This window comes from Halyomorpha halys, unplaced genomic scaffold (assembly GCF_000696795.3).
Source record: "Halyomorpha halys isolate HHAL.00 unplaced genomic scaffold, Hhal_1.1 Scaffold8.1, whole genome shotgun sequence".
NCBI lineage: Eukaryota > Metazoa > Arthropoda > Insecta > Hemiptera > Pentatomidae > Halyomorpha > Halyomorpha halys.
In genome coordinates, this window is record NW_027111933.1 from 2,074,644 (window position 1) to 2,093,974 (window position 19,331).

At 29.8% G+C, this 19,331-nt stretch overlaps 3 protein-coding genes across 4 annotated transcripts; 1 reads left to right on the plus strand and 2 right to left on the minus strand.

Moving 5' to 3' along the window:
- Window positions 1-1,039: 1,039 nt before the first annotated feature.
- Window positions 1,040-10,117, minus strand: LOC106677664 (cleavage and polyadenylation specificity factor subunit 5). Of its 2 annotated transcripts, XM_014415720.3 has the most exons (5): window positions 9,756-10,102; window positions 9,383-9,647; window positions 8,760-8,925; window positions 2,325-2,439; window positions 1,040-1,716 (listed from the first exon to the last, which is right to left on the minus strand). In XM_014415720.3, the coding sequence occupies exons 1-5, from the start codon at window positions 9,914-9,916 to the stop codon at window positions 1,686-1,688; spliced, it is 738 nt and encodes a 245-aa protein (XP_014271206.1). In that variant the 5' UTR covers window positions 9,917-10,102; the 3' UTR covers window positions 1,040-1,685. The 2 variants fall into 2 exon arrangements, with proteins under 2 accessions (XP_014271206.1, XP_014271214.1); XM_014415728.3 differs by lacking the exons at window positions 1,040-1,716; window positions 2,325-2,439 and adding an exon at window positions 3,070-8,539 and having other exon boundaries at window positions 9,756-10,117.
- Window positions 10,118-12,756: 2,639 nt separating this feature from the next.
- ND-30 (NADH:ubiquinone oxidoreductase core subunit S3) lies at window positions 12,757-16,160 on the plus strand. Its single transcript, XM_014416116.3, has 5 exons — window positions 12,757-12,922; window positions 13,004-13,093; window positions 13,167-13,417; window positions 14,357-14,602; window positions 15,914-16,160. The coding sequence occupies exons 1-5, from the start codon at window positions 12,865-12,867 to the stop codon at window positions 16,064-16,066; spliced, it is 798 nt and encodes a 265-aa protein (XP_014271602.1). The 5' UTR covers window positions 12,757-12,864; the 3' UTR covers window positions 16,067-16,160.
- Window positions 16,161-17,516: 1,356 nt separating this feature from the next.
- On the minus strand, window positions 17,517-18,179 carry LOC136796346 (uncharacterized). Its single transcript, XM_067049845.1, has one exon. The coding sequence runs from the start codon at window positions 18,177-18,179 to the stop codon at window positions 17,517-17,519; it is 663 nt and encodes a 220-aa protein (XP_066905946.1).
- Window positions 18,180-19,331: the final 1,152 nt, after the last annotated feature.

The window sequence follows — 19,331 nt, forward strand, 5'->3', positions numbered from 1 at the left end:
CACATTTTACATAATGTAAGGTTGCAAAAAAAACTGAGGAAGGGTTCTCTTAGAAGATGGTAGAGATGCACCCAACATTTCAATATAGATATATATAATTTTATAGATTTGTATACACCTTATGCTCATTACCTGACTTTTCAATACCTAAACAAATATCTTTTTTTTATATGCCTATAGTTCATCTTAAAATTACACAAACCTTCCTCTTCCCAATATAGCTTGTTAACAACTATTTGATATAAAATAACAATATAAAAAAAATAGAGCTTACCCTCATCTTTTAGAAAAATAGACCAAGACTTTTTTTTGTTTTTCAAACTAAACTACTGGTTAAATAAAATGCCCAATGTTTGTTTTGGATCAGGTGTGTGGCTTCTTGAATACTACTGTGTTACATCTTACAGTTACAGCTACATCATATCCCTGAATAAAATTCTCTATTCCAATAGATAACATTATCTGAATAATTCGATATTATCTCTTTTTAAATAATTTTTTATATTAAGTCTGAAAATATAACTTCTGAAGAGTCACAGCCACTTTTCAATGCTCTTAATACTATCATGAAACTTATTATCCATCATATTTTCTCACTTATTTGACTGGACTGAGAAGTTTCTATCATATTGTTTGCACATCTTAAATTTAGAAAGTGTTATTACCAATAATATTGAAATAACAATTTCAAAGATTAATCAATTATTGTAAAGAATAAATTACTTATTAATGATTTCAAAAACACACAAACATATGTATAAAAAAACAAACAAGAAATGTATCAAACGTAGCTAATATACATTATTGTCTATCAACTCTGCAGCCTCAAGAAATTAACATCTAGTTGTAAAAATTAATATTCTAAAGTAAATTCAAACAGATGAATTCATTTAGAAATAACATAAAACTACTAGCCAAATAATAATGATAACAATCTTACATTCTTTCTAATCAAAAATGACACTTAAGTCAAATGAAACGATGATTCACAATAAAAGGTATTAAAAAAACTTATATCTTAAAAAATATTATGAAAATATATACAATACATACAGGACATTTATTTACAATTGCACTTAAAGTATGTTGAATTATAAAATTTCCTTGTAAACATTTATTTACATAAGTATTTAAAATCAGTTATTCCATATTGTAAAATTGATACAGAAATTTAATCACTTCAGATGCTGACAGTTAACTCAGAATAATGTATCACTATATACAAATAAAAGTCAATTCAACCACAAGTTAAGAGAAAATCACTACATAATAAACCATTGTGCCAATTTGGTTTTTCTAAAAAAGGGTTCACTAATAAACAGTATTTATTTAAAATCATGGTTGCATTAAAAATAATAAAATTAAAAAAAAAAAAAAGAATCATTATTCATTAAATAAAAAGGAAAGTGAAGAACAATCGCCATGTTAAAATTCTTCCTAGATATAAAATATTTCTGAAAAGGGCACCAACAGTTAACAACAAACCATTATTACAATGACCAATAAAAGTATCTTTTTACTCAAATTTAGTTCATACAAATGGAATTACTGGAGAAAAAAATCTTAATTACGCACACACACTAAAGTAAAAAAAAGAAAAATATATATAGATTGATATATATAAGACAACAAAGATAATATCATTAAAATTATCTTCCCCTGTCCTGTGCCTAATCACAGTTCATTTATTCTTCGTTTACAAAAATAAAATTAAACCTGAAACAAACAAACACAAATAAGGCATGAAAAAAAAGAAAGTGAATAATTAAAAATAAATTTGATCTAATAAGATTATTAAATTAAGAAACAGAAATAGTTACTCCATAAACTCACTTTCAAGTTAAGATACAATAATCATTCCTAATTTAGGGAGAATTTAAAAGTGAAACATAAATTTCATTTTCAATCTTCTAAAAAGTAGATAGCTTCTTTTTACATTTGTTACTTAAATGTGTGACAATGATCTTATAAAAAAACACATTTCACATGTGTATTGGAGGAAAAAAAGCCAATAATATGTTGAAAAATTCAACCTCCACCAGTATTATACTCAGCAAAACAGACTAACCTTTTAAATGGTTTAATTTGGACCAGGGTAAAGACTAACAAATGTGCATTTTTTTTTAGAATATTGAAAAAAAAAAACAAAAAAAATTCTGAACCAACTTTATTGTGTTAATATAAAAAGTAGATTTTATGTACTGAAAAGTTGGCCACCCCTGAACTAGAGGTTTAAAAAAATAATATTAATATATGATGTGTTACTGAAATATTTATTACATGATATACAATAAATAATAAAAGCAAACTCATTTGAAACTCACCTACAAAGAGCTTGGGGAAGTGAAGAGATGATAGCACCATAACTCTGTGTACTGTCATAAAGTTCAAAAAGAGGGGCTGCCACTATCTTGTAGTTTTTAGGAACCGCAAGTAATGCTAAAAAAATAATCAATCTAATAGTAAGCCTTTCAGGACTAACACAACAAACATAAGTCAACAATCATATCAAAGAAATATAAAAAGCAAACTTTAATACATCATATAACCCTTAATACTTATATGTTAGAACTTGTTTGTAAACTTACAAAAATGTACTCACTACTTGTTGAGATATAAAGAAAACAATTTTTATGTACTAAATTAATTAAAAAGTAAAAAAAAAAAAAAAAAGAAGCAAATTCAGCTAAATTACAAAATAAAATTACATCCTAATACTACTTAACCTCAACTAAATCTACCCAAGTAGATTATATTGTTCACAACAAATATTAAATAAATATATATATATTTTTAACTTAATCCGCTTCATACAGATGTTAAAGGAAAACATGTTTAATTTTATATAAGTACCCAGAAAAATTCTATTTTTAGATTTTATTTAAAATGATACAGTAAATAGGAAACACTACAATTTAATCTATGGAAATTATGAAGGTGACCATGATAATAATGTAATAAATATTCAAAAAAAGTTTATTTTTTCCAATAAAATTAATAAATATATCAAGTTGATCCATTAGGAAAAACTGAAATATGAGTAAAAAATTGAAAATTAAATAAGCCTAGTATAATAAGTACGTTGGAACTCCAATATGCATAAAGAAACTTTATTAAAAATTCTTAAGATTAAGATTAAAATAATTATTCATAAACACAACAGGTACTTGTATTTATATATTTAATTAAAGACATACATACAAAATAACTACTCCAAAGATATTATTAATTTTTTAAAAAAATCAACAAATTAAGAATCTTACCAAATTAAAATTACTAACATTATAACTGGTTAAATACTCTAATCATAGTTATGTAGATTTGTTTCAATCTACATAAATTCAAAGTTTTGTTCCCTAAATCAAAACAACTTGATGAGGTTTAACTAAAGTTTCAAACAAATGAGAAAAGTATTTACACTTCTTAGTAAAATTGCTGCTGAAATGTAATTGAAAAAAATAATAGTATGAATTAGGAAGAACTGCATTAAAAACAAAGCACTTCTTTTTTTAACATGATTTAGAATCTTTCACTCTGCATTGCACATGCATAATGACAATTTTTTTTTTCAAACAAAGCTGGGATATGCATAGTTTTTAATAAAGTTGCTATATATCACAATACTTGGGGTTATTTAAAACATTTCAGTTTGAAGTCATTCCCGATAATTTTTGTAAACAATTTAACTGAGTTTATTGGATACAACTAAGGGTGCAATAAACATCTTATGTTAGAATGTGCCTTCAATGTCATTAAAAAAAAAAAAAAAAATGACTTCAAAGGCAGGAAAACAAAGGTTTATGTACAAAAAAACTGTTTAAAACATGAAAATAAATTATTTGAAACAAAGAAATAGGTATTATGATATGGGTATAACATTTCCACTGAAAAATAACTTTGACAAACCTATTATGAAATGGAAGATGTATAAATGAATAAATTTGTAAAACATAAAACACTTCATCTAAAATTCAAAATAAAAACTGTTCACATACATTTTAAGAATAATACAGAAAAAAAAAAAAAAAAAGTATGCAAAAATGTAATATTGTTAATTAATAAAAACATGGAGGCGATAATGTTACTAAAATCATAATTATTACAAACATAGTAAAAAAAAAAATGAGTTTTCAGTACCATAAGGAGTTTAAAAATTGCTACTATTCTGATAGTAATCTTATCATTTGCAACAAACGTAATGCCCACTCTCAACAATATAAAGAAATAAAATAATGTAGTTTAAATCTATGATTTTAACTCACTGAAACTATAATAGTTTCAAAATAAATACATCACACCAAAAATATAGATACATAAGAGAATATAATCTCAAAGAATAGTTTAATGAATTATATGAGATAGTTAAATGTCCAGAAAAATAAATCTGTTTAATGCTCATTTATACACAAATAATAAAATAAGAAGAAAATAACAATAACGTATTGAACAGACTTACATAACTGAACATTATAATTGCCAATGGAAATAACAAAACTGATGCTAATAAAGAAATCTTGCAGTAAATTGTCATTATAACCAATCCCGATTGATATACCATAAATAAAAGACATACTAATGAAAATAAACAGCATTTGTTAAGTATATTATAATTTATACCTTATATACTTTAATTGTGAAATGTAAAAATATTAAAAGTAAAAAAATTATAAATCAGACAGTAAAATTATATATGAGTTTTAAAAAAGCAAATCAGAACAGAATAACACGGTTGAATCATTAATAAATAAAAAATATCAATGGCCGTAAATCTGTGCATCATGAAAAACTAGGTAAGTCGAAATGTCTAAAAATAAGGCTAACTAGGTTTAAACACTCCTCGGGATGTAGTTGAGTTAAATGGATTAAATATAGTTGTTTTCTATTCAGTAGAAATTCTCAACATTAGTTAAGTCTAGTTGCTTTTGATTGAGAATTTATACTCTAACCCAAGACATCCCAAGGATGGTTTAAACTAAGTCAACTCATTGTTAGGCAATAAGACTTACCTAGTTTTTTTGCGACCTACACAGAAATAATAACCACTCTCCTCAAAAGAAGAGGTAAGTTATAAATAAAATATTGGAGGATTATAAAAAAAAAAAAAAAGAAATTATAATATAACGGACAATTTTTACTAATATTATTTAACAATTATGATCAATTTTTAATCTGTCAATTTTCTAACACTATGAATGTTCATTAAAACATAATAAAAACCTTTCATTGTCTAAAATAAATTAGTAAAGTGCATTTTAACATCAACACAAGTAATATCTTAGCTCTATCAAGGGACCGAACACTCGATATGGAAACAAGTAATTTAATTTTCGACATGTGTTTATACAATGTTTTATTCTTGTTTATTGGAAATCTCAAATCTGGTTAGACTAATTTTAACCTAGAAAAAATTATTTCAGAAGCAACTCCACTTCCAAAAAAGAATCGTACCAGTTTCATATAAAAAAGCCTTTTCAGAATTTTTTTTTTTTTTTATTGAATTAAACAAAGATTTTTTTTATTTAGTTTGTTTATTTATTAGGAATTATAAAAAAAACATCAGTATTAATAAAGAAAAATATAACCCCAAAGGTTTCAAATTTTCATCATACCTGCAGACATGGAGTCTGTTAAAAAAAAAAAAAATGGACTCATTTCATACTGAGGCTTGGGCATATAAAATTATTATCTTTGAAGGCCTGAAATTATAAATACATGTGTGCTGTCTTAAAGCAGCAAAAAAATGGTCACCGGTGAATCGAGTATAGTTCAAGAAACAAAACAAAAAAGATTGGCTCATATTTATTTTTTAGCTGTTTGGGGTTGGTATTAAAAATCTGAATTTGTGACCTCAGCAGATAACTGGAAATTTATTTTATACAAGAAAAACCCCTAAATTTTCATTCAATGCTCAATATCTGGGAAACTACCAACTGTAAGGAAAAAAATTATACATACTTTTTTTTTTTAAACTAGAGGGAATTTACTCAAATTATAATCACAGCATTCTAAATAGTAAATATTACCTAAGATACAATTTCAAAAACAGCAATTATCATTATTAACAAACTACTTTGTCAAATATAGAAACTGTTATATCTATGAAGACCATTTCAAGTTACTTCAAAGTGAATTGATTTAAATAGCTACATTTTAAGTACCAACAGATGTCTGGGGATCTTATAGTTCCTGAGATATCAAACTTTTCTCAAGATGACTCAAATAAGACAATCATATACTAGATATTTTTTATGCTGTTCTGAAGTGATAAAAATACATGCTATCAAAAATATGATTTCACTTAAAAAAAAAAGAAAAGCTATTTGAGATCTATAAGGACTCAAAGAGTGAAAAATTAACAAACGTTGAAAGGTCTTTCTTGAACAAAATAAACTTTTGACATCTGCTGAGGTTCAAATTTAAATTTTCAACATCAATTCAAACCCACAAAAAATCATCAACTACCCTATCTTTGGAGTGTTTATTTAACCTCATTTTACTTTGTTTCTTGGAATATGTCTTAACCATTTAATATTTCAGAGGCTTTAAGGACAATAGGTAAATAAATTTATAAACAAAGAAATAAAATTTACATTTGAACTATTAGGCCTAACACTAGAATAGTAAACTGACTACTAGTATTACTAACTAAGAAATTCCGTATTAAATGAATAATTTTTTGAGTCTCATTTATTTAATACATACAAAATTAATGAAACATAGTTAAGACACATTATTCTTTTAAGGTTATTTTAAAATAAATTACAAGTTTAGAGGAAACAGAATTCATTATACACGAGCTCCTATCCAAAGATAGAATTAGTAAAAAACTATTACTGCTTAGCTTAACATTGGCAGTAATAAATCAGAGGAAAAAAAAAAGATTAAAAATTAAGGCAGATAAAAAAACCAACACCCCACTGTCCATTGAAAATTGGATCAAAATCAACAAATATTAGCAAATAAGGAATACTAAAAATTTATTTTATATTAAAGGTCTTTTAAATAAATAAACAAGTTTTTAAATATGTTCTCAAATAAAAACATATAATGGAAAATCATATTAAAAGTTAGCTTTAAGTATATACATGGAGAGGAAGAAGAAAAAAAAAAAAGAGTGCATGCAGCACAGTAGATTATTATTTAAGAATTTAAATAAAAAGAGTGCATGTCCAGTGAGCAAGGTAAAATCAGCTACTAAAATCATACAAGTAACAAGCAATATAAAACACAATGATACCCTCACAATACGGAGTATGGATGGAGAGTTAACAAAAAGACTGTCAAATATATCCTATGGATACATATTCCCTACTCCTTTCATCAGTCATTGTGAAATTAACCAAATTAGAAAAAGATCTTAGATAATTAAATAAAGACATTAACAAGAAGGGTGTTTATATAACTTACTATTCAGCACTGATAAACTTAGGAGTTAAATCAAAGATATAGACAATGGAGTTTGGAGTTAAAATTATGACACAAATAATCAGCATGGAGTTAAATAGATCATTATTGCTTTAAATTCCTGTGCTAGAAAGGCCTCCCCAAAAATTTTAAATGACGACAAATGCTGCTCCCCACCACAATAATACCAGTTTTTAGTATGTTTCTTATGATTGGAAACTGAATTTGATGACTCATCTCAAACCTTGAAAATTCAACCTATCTTTTTCCTGAAAAGGTGAATTCTGCATTATCTAATCTTCAGACATGGTCTACCAATTGCAATATCACTACATTTTACGCAATTAAAATGAAAATATTATGAATAGTCTTCAGCAAATGTTTTTTTTCTTTTCTAGAATTCATTAATAGTAAGAGTAAAAAATCCAATGAAACATTGAGCAAATCAGCATAGCATATCTACAATTTTGGATATGTAAGAATCTAAGATACATTATAATTTTAAATGGAATTAAAAGTACACTAGAAAATCCCTTAATCATACACAAGATTTCAACAATAATAAGAATAATTATTCATGTGGGGAAAGACAGGAGTAGCTTTTTATCACTAATAATCTAAAATTATGAAACATATTCGCTCCTGTTATACATTATTATTTCCTACATCAGGATTACAATATACTTTCAAGGTGAACAGAGCTAAAAGAAAAAGAAATTTAGCAATAAGAATTAACAATGAATATTGAAATTGATAATTACTACGGAAATGGACAGTGGTAGTTGAATCACTAATTGAAATAAAATCACGAATGCAACAAAGCTGTGATAATGTAATTAGTAATAAAACTATCATTATGAACCCTAATCAAGTTCAAAGAGACTGGAATCTTTACAGATTGTACTTATTTTAAAAAATGTTTGATACATTCTTCAAGTTTCATTATAGGAATACAATCTTCAAAATCCTACACGAAAAAGCAGTTTGTATGCACCATTAACTTTAATGACAGTTCTACCTCAACCATAATCTAGAATACAAACAAACTGCTTTATCAACATAGAGAGTAACAAGTCAAAGAGAGTGGTGATATTTTGAGCAGGCTGGCAGAGCATCCTGAAGGCCGAATCAATAACTGTGAAATAAACACAGATATATAAATATATTTCCAAAATGTAGCAACTATGTTTGGATATAATCGTTTTTATAAAAATTTAACTATCAAATATTATTAGACAACTGAGTGATATCAGAAATTTCAATATCTTTAACAAAACAAACATACTTAAAAGGCGTAGAAAATTAAAGAATAAAAAAAAAAAAATATGCTGTTAATCAGAACTAAGTTTACTTACCTTTAACAGACATCTGAACGAGAAACAGTTTTTTGTGTTCCTTAGGCTTAGTAATATGAGCAGGGATATATGGGTACTGAGGAGGTTCAAAATTAGGCCTCCACCAATTACCGATAGTATCTTCAATTATCCACTCTTGCTTACCCCCATCTTCTCGCCCTAATATCTATAAGATAGACAGATAAATGATATTTAAGAAATAATGTATACAACTGCAAAAAGCCTAATTTCAAATAACCTAGAAGCATGATAAAAATTTCTTATAGAAATAAGTAACTGAAGAGCAATTTATACGATAGCTATCAAACTCGAAAACAATGAATAGAGGTATGGTAAGAGGTGAGATACATCCAGATATTTAAATTGTGGAATACATCTACAAACAATTTAATTAACTAAATCTATAGGTAATTAACTAAAAAGTCGTTACACCTGTTAGAACAAATAACTTTTCTTAGAAAACCGCAGAGACCTAGTAATTATGAAAACAATATCTCATCGCCTGCATACGAGTTGCCATAGGGGGCGATTAAATAAAATATTTCATTATAAGCAAATATAAACAAAGCAATCAGAGAATAAATAAGAATAAGAGCACACTGTGTATAAAATGAGTAAATTACCTCAGTTAAGAGTCTTTTTAGGCCTTCTACTTCATCTTCTCCAGACTTTAGTTCACCACCCGGAAGTTTAAAGAAAGTATTACCTAATTGTAGCAATAAAATGTGAGGAATCCCATGCTTGTGAACTAAAAGTACACCATCAACACTTCTTCTCATACCAATTTTTTCAAATTCTTCTCTCATTCTCTGAAATCTCGCAGGTACTGAAGGATCTTTTTCAAATAAAGCATCCTTCGTAAGGAAAGAGTAATTTGTTAACGGATAGCTGAAATGTGAAATCAATAATTACAAGCCAAGTTAAGGTTTGAAAAGAAATGGATTATTAAAATATGTAATGCTATTAACTCCTGAAATTCCGTAACTAGATACTTACAGTTTTATACAACGATTTATCGTTAGAGAGGTACTTGGAGCAAGTTTAGCGATTTGATTTGGGTTGTTCTGTTCATTAGAATTAGTTGTTCCAGTGCCTCTTCTTGGCCATCCGTGACCACCAGGTGGGGTAGTGATTGTTTTCATTGTAGTAGATGACATTGTACTATAAACCTCAATCAAACTTAAAGAAATTACTCGACTTAAAACAACAACTGATGACCCAACCAAGTGAAGTTTGGAGCTTCCCAAACAAGCGTACAAGCAAGCCGAACAAAACCATGAGTACCAACATATGAACTTAAATGTTTGATTATCTTTACATACTTATTTGTATATTACCAAGTAAACTTTAAAGGTAACAATAATGAATTTATAAAAAATGTTTAAATTTAATAAAATTTTCCAATGTCCTCTTCCATCTTAAACCTGATTATAATTAATACATTCAACTTGAAAATAACTGAGATATCATACACTTTTCTGTTTTTCTTTAACAAAACAAAAAAAAAAACTTGATTGCAATAAAAGTTCCTGTGATGTAATTAGAACTAATTTTAATATAGGTTTCAATAAACTATCGTTAGCCCTAATTCATCTGTAGTTCTTCGGTGGTAATAATATGAAATATAAAATTACAAATCTTTATATGACCATGTGTCACACTTCATCGGCCTAAGAAAATTGAATCGATAAAATTTTAAGATTTCCAGTAATAGAGATATCTTGTCACCACACTTTATTATTAAATATAGGACTTTTAAGGTTGCTTATTATATTTTTGCTCTGGATTGTAACATTTTATTTGAATATATCCGTAAAATGTAAAATGAACCTCTGCTGGTTAGTTATTGTGGAACATGCGTAGTATCTCTCCCAAAACCAGTGCTTTGTATTCTCCATACAGTTCAACCTGGCTGTTAGAATAGACCTTACTATGCTTTCCATTCTTATTTCAGGAGTACCTACGCGGGGGTGTCATGGTGCAGACTAAGCCTTTGAAAATGTTTTTTGGGGGGGGGCGAGGGAGCTGAAAATCAAGTTTTAGGGAGTGTTAAAAATATTGTGGATGTTACTTTAAACCATTGTATAAACTTCTCCTAATACTATTATTATAAAATTGAATGAATTGGAAAAACGATTGCAGTGATCTCAGCACTCAACATGATGTCAAGCTAAATCAATAGTTGATTAAGGTAAATGATCCAAATTTAGAGATCACCATATGAAGTTAAAATCGATTCATGTAAAAAGAAATACTGTAATATAACCTTCCGTACCTATAGCAGAGGGAGGGTGTCGTAATCCTTCTCTTCTAATAAGAAAAAATGACGCTAAGCATTGGGACTATGCCACGCCCTTTGAAGGCAGCTTAACGTTGAAGTTAATAAGGATTTCGAACATAATTGTAATTACCTGTAAAAGTGTTCATTTAATTGCAAATGTAAAGAGAATAGAAGTTGTAGTAAATGTTATTTCTAACCATTTTGCTACGTTTATAAAGAAAGTCCATTGGAAATAACATTTACTAATCAAATCTGCCACGCATATATGGGATATGTGCAAAGAGTTTTAGGAAAATTTGGCAAAATGCGTGATGGGATCACGCGGTGAGAGAAAAGATTGGAACATGTGTAGACCTACCCCAGCTTGTTCATTAGCTAGCTGAGCTAAGGTCATTCCCCTCAGCCAGAAGACAGTGCTAGTGAAAGGCGAATCGTGTTTTATGGTGCAGTAATCCTGATCAAGTTCGAAAATGGAAAATCCTATAATCTAAACATATAGTGATAGGTGACGAAACTTGGCTTTACTGCTAAGTCGTTACAACTAAGCCACAGATCAAAGTTTTGGTGTTTAAAGATAAAAAAGAATTAAAAAAAAAAAAAATCTCTCCATAAACGGACTAGTGATCGGTGGTCCGTGATGGACTACCAAGCCATTTTTGACCCAAGGATGATTATCGGAAATAAAAATTAACATTCTCCACGTCTTTTCACATTTTCGACCGATTTTCTTACGTTTTTCAGTTTAAGCCAGCCACATCTCTGATATTTATGAAGATAGAGAAAATTTTCAGAAACCTTGTAAAATAAAAACTTTTTTTTAAAAGAATATTAGCTCCCAATACCTATGTACCGAATTGGGCATCTTATGGGAGATAGCTGCTGCACGATAGCCCAAAAATATGTTGTTTTTCTCTATAGACTGTAGTGTGAAAATGGCTCTAACGATTATGATGAAACCCCCTTAAGTGTTGGTATAAATAATAAATTAACAAAAAAAAGTGGAAAACGAGTTACAAAAAAAATTTGTTTGCGTATAGCTCAAAAAGTCATGCTGTACTTTAATAGTTGCTCACCTCAAATAAAATACTTTTTTTTTTTTATCTTGTACTGACTTATTAAGGTTGCTTTGTGAAAAGTAAGGTAAATTTGGGACTGTTTGTTTGGGGACCCTAGGAGACAAAGTAACATCAGTTTACAGTATAATCTTTGGAAAACGTACATACAATAAAATAAACAAATGCACAATATAATACAACAAAATAATTTAATTTTTTTAAAGTTGTGCCACCAAGCAAAGGACCGACATTTTATGGTAAATTTTGTAATAGTAATTTCAAAATGAATCAAATTACCTGTAAAAAAAAAAAATACAAAACTAATCAACATCAGACCATTATTAGAGTTTGGTCTGTCATTTTCAATAATATTCATCGAAATTGTACAATAATTAGCATTCAAAATTCTTTAAAAAGTATGCCGAAACGTCGACACACATTAAAATAGGGAACATTATTTCTGTATAAGTTTTTCATACTTAGGTTTAAAGAAGTTGTGTTTCTGATTATTTAAGCAACATTTAAATTAGTAATACTTAGGTCAGCTGTACTAACATCAATCATATGGTGGTCGAATATTATATAAAAACGTTAAATACTTCATACTACTTGTGTACAATTTTATTTATGATACAATAACATCTTTTAAAGTGAAATAAGAGTTAACGCGATAATTCTAAAACCTCTTTGAACTAATCGTTAGAGATCTTTTTTTTTAATCTATTGAACTTCAATTATTTATATAGTTCTATCTTTTGAGATTGATAAGATGGCTGTCAATATTTTCAGGAATATCAGGCTTTTATCAAACACTGTTAAACTTTCAAGTATTAATTAGTTTTAATTAAAATTGTCTTGTGTGAATGTACTAACTATAGATTTATTGTTATTTTTTATTTTTGTTTAAGGGTCATATCCACAGACTTTAATCAGTCAGCTTAAATTTCAAAGATATGCAACCTCTGAAGCGAAAAATCCAGCAAAAGAAGAAAAGAGGCGTACTGATTTGTGATAGTGTTATTTTGAAGTTTTCTTAATTATCTATTTATTGAATTGACATTATTTTTGCAGCTACTGTTAGAAAGACTCCATCATTCATTGACAGAGAAAAATTAAGTGATTTTGGAGCTTATGTCGCTGAATGTCTTCCTCGATTTGTTCAGAAGGTTCAGTTAACATCCACTGATGAACTCGAAGTTCTAATTGCTCCAGAAGGAGTGCTTCCAGTACTTCAGTTTTTAAAGGATCACCATAATGCACAGTTTTCTGTTTTGTCTGATATTGCTGGAGTAGATATCCCCAGCAGGAAGTACAGATTTGAGGTATATATATCTGATAGATTTTATTTGAAGATGTGATCACTAATGTTATTCAGACCTGAATTATTAAGTTATATCTGAGGTTTCAGTGGTAGGGACTGTTGGTAATAAATATGAATTACTTTTTTGTAGTAGGAGTAATTGAGTTATAGGACCTGCTGTATCATAAGCATTGTGTACAAGTTTTAAATATAAATTTTTGACATTAGAATTTTAATTTTTGCTACAAGATGAGATAGGGAAAGTCAAATCCCCCCCCCATTTGTCATCCTCTCCCTGGAGAAATCATACCTGAAATGGCATTGTTTATATATGAGTTATGTATGGAGTGGGATAGTTCAGGATTGAGTCCAGTTGCTCAGAAAATTTATTTATACTGATATATTAGTCTAAAGGCTAAGGACTCATGAAACAACAAATCTGTTAAGTTGAGCATCACTGTGAAAGACAACTCTTTCTTTGGTACAGTAGACTTATCTTTTTGGGTATAAATAATTTACACTAAGAGAAGCTTTGAATTTTTTTCATTGTTTTTATCTTTTTGGAATTCTAAAAGTCGAGGAAAGCAACTTTTGTGTGCAAACATTATTTTTAGGCCCACCATCTTGATATTAGTAAAAAAAATAATTTGTGTGGTATCAATTTATAGGAAATGTTATATCTGAGAAGATTATTATTGATATCTAGGTAATAGAATAAATGACAAAATGGTAGCTGAAAAACTGAAAACTCTAAAAATTTTTGCTTATATTTTTTCAGTGCTCTATTTCTTTGAAGATGCTCAAAAAAGTAGTTTCGAAACTTTTATTCATTTTGTTAAAATTTAAATTTACTTTCCTTAAAAATGTACAGGTTAAAAAAAAAATTAAGCTTACAGTGTTTATTAGTTGTCAGTTTTGTAATTTAATCTTTCCATCATCATTTTATTAATATATTTTTCAGATTGTTTATAATTTACTTTCTGTTCGCTACAACGCACGGATTCGTGTTAAAACTTACACTGATGAACTTACCCCTATAGACTCTGCCTGTGACATCTACAGTGCAGCTAACTGGTATGAGAGAGAAATATGGGATATGTATGGAGTATTCTTTGCTGACCATCCAGATTTGAGAAGGATTCTAACAGATTATGGCTTTGAAGGACATCCATTCCGAAAAGACTTTCCACTTTCTGGATATGTTGAGGTATATAACCATTTTATATAATTCCCCTCCCCATCTACCTATACTTGCAAATAAGACAATATTATTTATTCATGCTGTCTAGACCTGAATTTCAGGCCTTCATCAGGGCTGAAAAACAAAACGAGATAACAACCTTTATTCAGAGAGCAATAAAAATAAAATAACTGGTTCTGTATCTCATCTTTATCATCACTCATTTATTTAGCTTACAATACTTTCTCTACAACTCTCAAGTCTACAATTTTCTGATTTTTCGATTTCTTAGTTATTTTGTAATTTACCCTATGAACCTTTAGATTAATTTGGTATTTTATATTTACTTATATATACCAGTAGCTATTTATGCATGGTTTAACATATTTTTGTACTTGTACCCCTGCTCTCTACTGGGCAAGATCTTCATCACTCATTCTCGAGGGCAACTCTGCCCAAGTAAGTAAGTTTCTCTGTTTTAGCACAGAAAATGAAGCATGTATGCCCGACTGTCTTATTAAAGTTAAAAAGAAAAAAAATTATAAATGTTATTGGGCCTTAAATTTCTGCTTAATTTAAAATTATTAATGTAATTAAGTTTGTATATCACAAATGTTTCTTATTTATATAAGTTGTTGAGATTCTCTGACTATCCAGTTTTAATGCAAGTCCAGTTATGGTGAAATTGAGCCAACTACTGAATAACAGTGACCAAATAAGACAAATAGGTGAGTCTATTATCTCTGAAAAACATTTTAGTATACCTTTTTTTTCTGGGAACACTTTTTTATATTTTCAAGTTTTACTAAAAGAAGGAATTTATTAGAATGGAGGATGCTACAGGTTTGGCCTACCATATATTTAGTGATATAATTTAGTTTATATTGCTGGGGTTTTTACAGCAATAATGTAATATTTTTTTATTTCTCTCCAAAGCATATTTCCACTTTTTATTATGTGCCTTTGTCTATCATTCACCTGCACCAAGAAATGATTGATACATCCTTCTCTTTGTTGCTTTGTAAGTCTTCAGTCTAAGTCAGCCATAGAGTCAATTAGTCTCTAGCCTTACACTTCTTTTCATTTTGATACTTTATATTATAATTCATTCTTAATAATTATAAAATATGATTATAAAAAATAATTATTGTATGTAGTAATTAATATAAATAATAAATTCAGATTTTTTCTTTTTATATGCACGTATATTATAACTTTTACATAATTTATTCATTATTTTTTAAAATTTATTGAAGTGAACTGACAATTTTAATAGAAGCAATGAATTTAAGGATTTTTATTTTATTTTTTTAATTTTTAATTTTCTTATTTTCCTAGGTGAGATACGATGAGGAAAAGAAGAGAGTTGTTGTTGAGCCTCTTGAATTAGCTCAGGAATTTAGAAAATTTGAACTGTCAAGTCCCTGGGAACAGTTCCCTAACTTCAGAAATGCTGACCCAGAAGAAATTAAAACCGGAGAACAAAAATAATTTATTTTATGTTGATATTAAAAAATATCGTAGTGTATAAATATCAAAATATTGTTACTTGTTGTTGATCATTAAATGAACACCCTTATTTTTATTGTTTTGTTTTTTCAATTTATTATTAACTTTTTAATTTCATAATAGTACGATACAATATTTTTTTTGCTTTATCTATTCCGTAAGTAGGGAAGTTTATTCAAGCAGTAATTAAGAAAAAAATTGTTCTCAAAATCGAAAATTTCCCACTCGTATTTTACCTTTTAGAGACAAAGAAACAACTTTGCTTCTGTGTCTGTTGAGCGAGCTATACTTGTCTTAAATCAATTTTACTAGATTCTTCCTACTATTTTCACTTACTCATACATAAATTTGTTTTTCTCAGCACACCTATATTACGATTTGGTCCAAATTGTATATTATCCACTACCTTCGCTTACGCATGCATAATTTATTTTCCTCGACACACCTATATTATGAAACCGACTTGTTTGATTTAATTCAAAATTGAAAAATAGTTTGTAAGGACTGGTGTAAACATGGTCTTGTATAAATCTAATCAAATTTCATAAACTAATTTCTCAGATACTTCAGCAATGGCTCTTTCTGTAGATTATGTTCTCAAATGACAAAGCACTAACCTTGAAGTATAGGCAAAAATAATAATGCACAGGAAAAGGACACATTTTCAGAAATATCAGTTTCCAAAAAAAAAAAAAGTAGAATTAATTAGGATTACATTTAGAATTTTGGCTAATGCTTAAAACTATGAACTTGGTGAGTGGTCAAAGGATAAGCTAGGAGTATAGTGTGCAGTTCAATTTGTTTCATGAACACTTAGTCCAGCGGAGGGATTGTAAGTCCCATGTGGAGAAGGCATTAGAATTGCCCTAGTGTTGTGAAAGGTTCCCTTAACTTGATCTTTGGGTTTCATTAAGATTGTGGATGGATCATTAATGGCTAGTCCAGTTGTTAGGGAGAAAAACCCATACAAAATTTGACTATTAGATTTCAGTGCTTTAGGACATAAAAATCTCTTAGATTAACTTAAATTGAATGTGTTATTCAGTTTATTGATCTTTTTGACCAATATTCTGGAGGAAAAAGACCCTTGCAGGAAAGTTTTTTTTTTTCCTAAGCCAAAGGAAGTGGGCTATTATGCCATTTTCCCTCTTGCAGTCCAATACAATTTTACTCTTCCTCTTAATTGGTCCGCATCCTGCTCAACATCTTCTAGACCAATACACTTTAAAAGATGGTCTTCATCCATGTCTCCCATGTTAAATAGAGGACATTTCAGGGAATCTACGATGCCAATTCGATGGAGGTGTTTTTGGAGCAGATCATGTCCTGTTACTAGCCGAAAAGAGGCCACTCTCTCAGCTCTGCTAAGATTGCCAGGAATTCGTTTACCCATATGCAGTAGGCTCTCCCACTTCTTTCCTTCCGCTTGAACTTAGTGTCTAGCACTTGTTCTGTCCTTACAACAAGAGCTTATAAATGATTTTACAGTTCTGTAGGAAAGTGGTAGAACAGGCTGGTTCTCTACACAACCCAGCTTAGCCAACTTGTCAGCTTGCTCATTACCATCTATACCAATATGGCCTGGTATCCACTGCAGAGCTATAACCCTTCCTCTTTTCTTCATGATAGCAGCCATATATCTGCACTTTTCTTCCATGGGTGACTCTGCGGCACCTGGTGTTGTTAATTTTTGTATTATGGCTCGGGAATAGCTGAAGATTACAGTGTTGTCGTCGCATTCAATAGTGGCTTCCATCACGAAGCTGATAGCCTGCATTTCTGCATCATAATTATCACATCCAGCTCCAACGGGAAATGACAATTGAAAGTTGATTGAGTATACACCTGCTCCAGCTCCCTTGTTAATACCGGACGTAGACCCATTGGTATAAATGTGTAGCCATTGCTCTATGGGGTTTAGCTCATAAATTATTTTTAGTGCAGCAGCTCTAAGCTCGGGTTCAGGGCAATCTTTCTTGATCTGACCACATGCCAGTTTGAGTCGCCCGTAGACTTCAGCGGAATCGTGCTTTGGCATGTAGGAGATGCTTATATTCTGCCTTTCATCAGTTGGTAGCCCTATCTGGTGAAGCATTGCCTCAGCTTTTGAAAGAAAAGTGGATGGGATCTCAGTCGTTCATTCGCTTTATGATAATCCAACCAGTGTTCCTCTCGACGCATAAGCTTTTCATAAAGACAGAGCAGATTTCTTCCTCCTATCCTGTAATGGTTCAAGACCTGCTTGGAGTTCTATAGCTGTGATGGGAGTCGATTTCACACCGCCAGTGATTATGCGTAAGGCTTGATTTTGAACTTTGTCTAAATTTTCTAACGCTGCTTTGGAGGAGGTTATTAAAAGTTCAGCTCCATACTCAAGATTAGGCCGTACGTATGATTTGTAGCCCGTACTAAGTACGTCTTGGGACGCTCCCCATTTAGTCCCTGTTAGCCTTTTCATCAGCTTCAATTTTGATTGTCCTTTCTGAGTTGCTTTATGGATTTGTTTTAGCCAGATCAGCCTAGAGTCCAGCGTGGTCCCTAAATAGCTTGCTTTATCAGTTCTGGTTAGTTCTTCGCCTTTAAAGTACAAATGAACCTCATGTATTTTTGTACTAAGGCTAAACACTTGAGACACAGTTTTTCGTGGATTAACTGTCATTCCATTTTCTTTCACCCAGTCGTGTAGCTTGTTCATGACTTTATTTAAAGTTTCTTCCAGACCACCCATACTAGAACTTGTTCCCCAGATAGCCAGGTCATCCGCAAAAAGAAGTGCTTGGATCCCTGGGTGATTAATCATTATCCTCTCAACTAGATCATTAATCATTATGTTGAATAAATAAGGACTTAGGACTGAGCTGTGTGATACACCTTGTTTATACCACCATAGCGGACCTTAATAAATCTCTGTCCCAGGAAAGATCGAATCCATGAGAGGAGACTGCCACCTATACCCATACCTTTCAATTTAGTAATAAGTTTTTTCCTCCATACGCAGTCGAAAACAGCTTGGAAGTCAATTAACAGTGAATGTTATGTTGTCTTCTTTGGAAGCCATCTTTCACTTCCTGAGAGAATCTGATGACCTGCTCAACCGTGTTTCTCGTCTTCCTGAAACCCGCCTGTTTGTCTGAAAGAAGTTTTTTTGGCTCAAGATATTTTTGTAGATGCGCTATAACCATTCATTCAACCAGTTTACAGAGTGTGCTCGTGAGAGAGATAGGCCTGTTGATATCGTCAGCTGGTT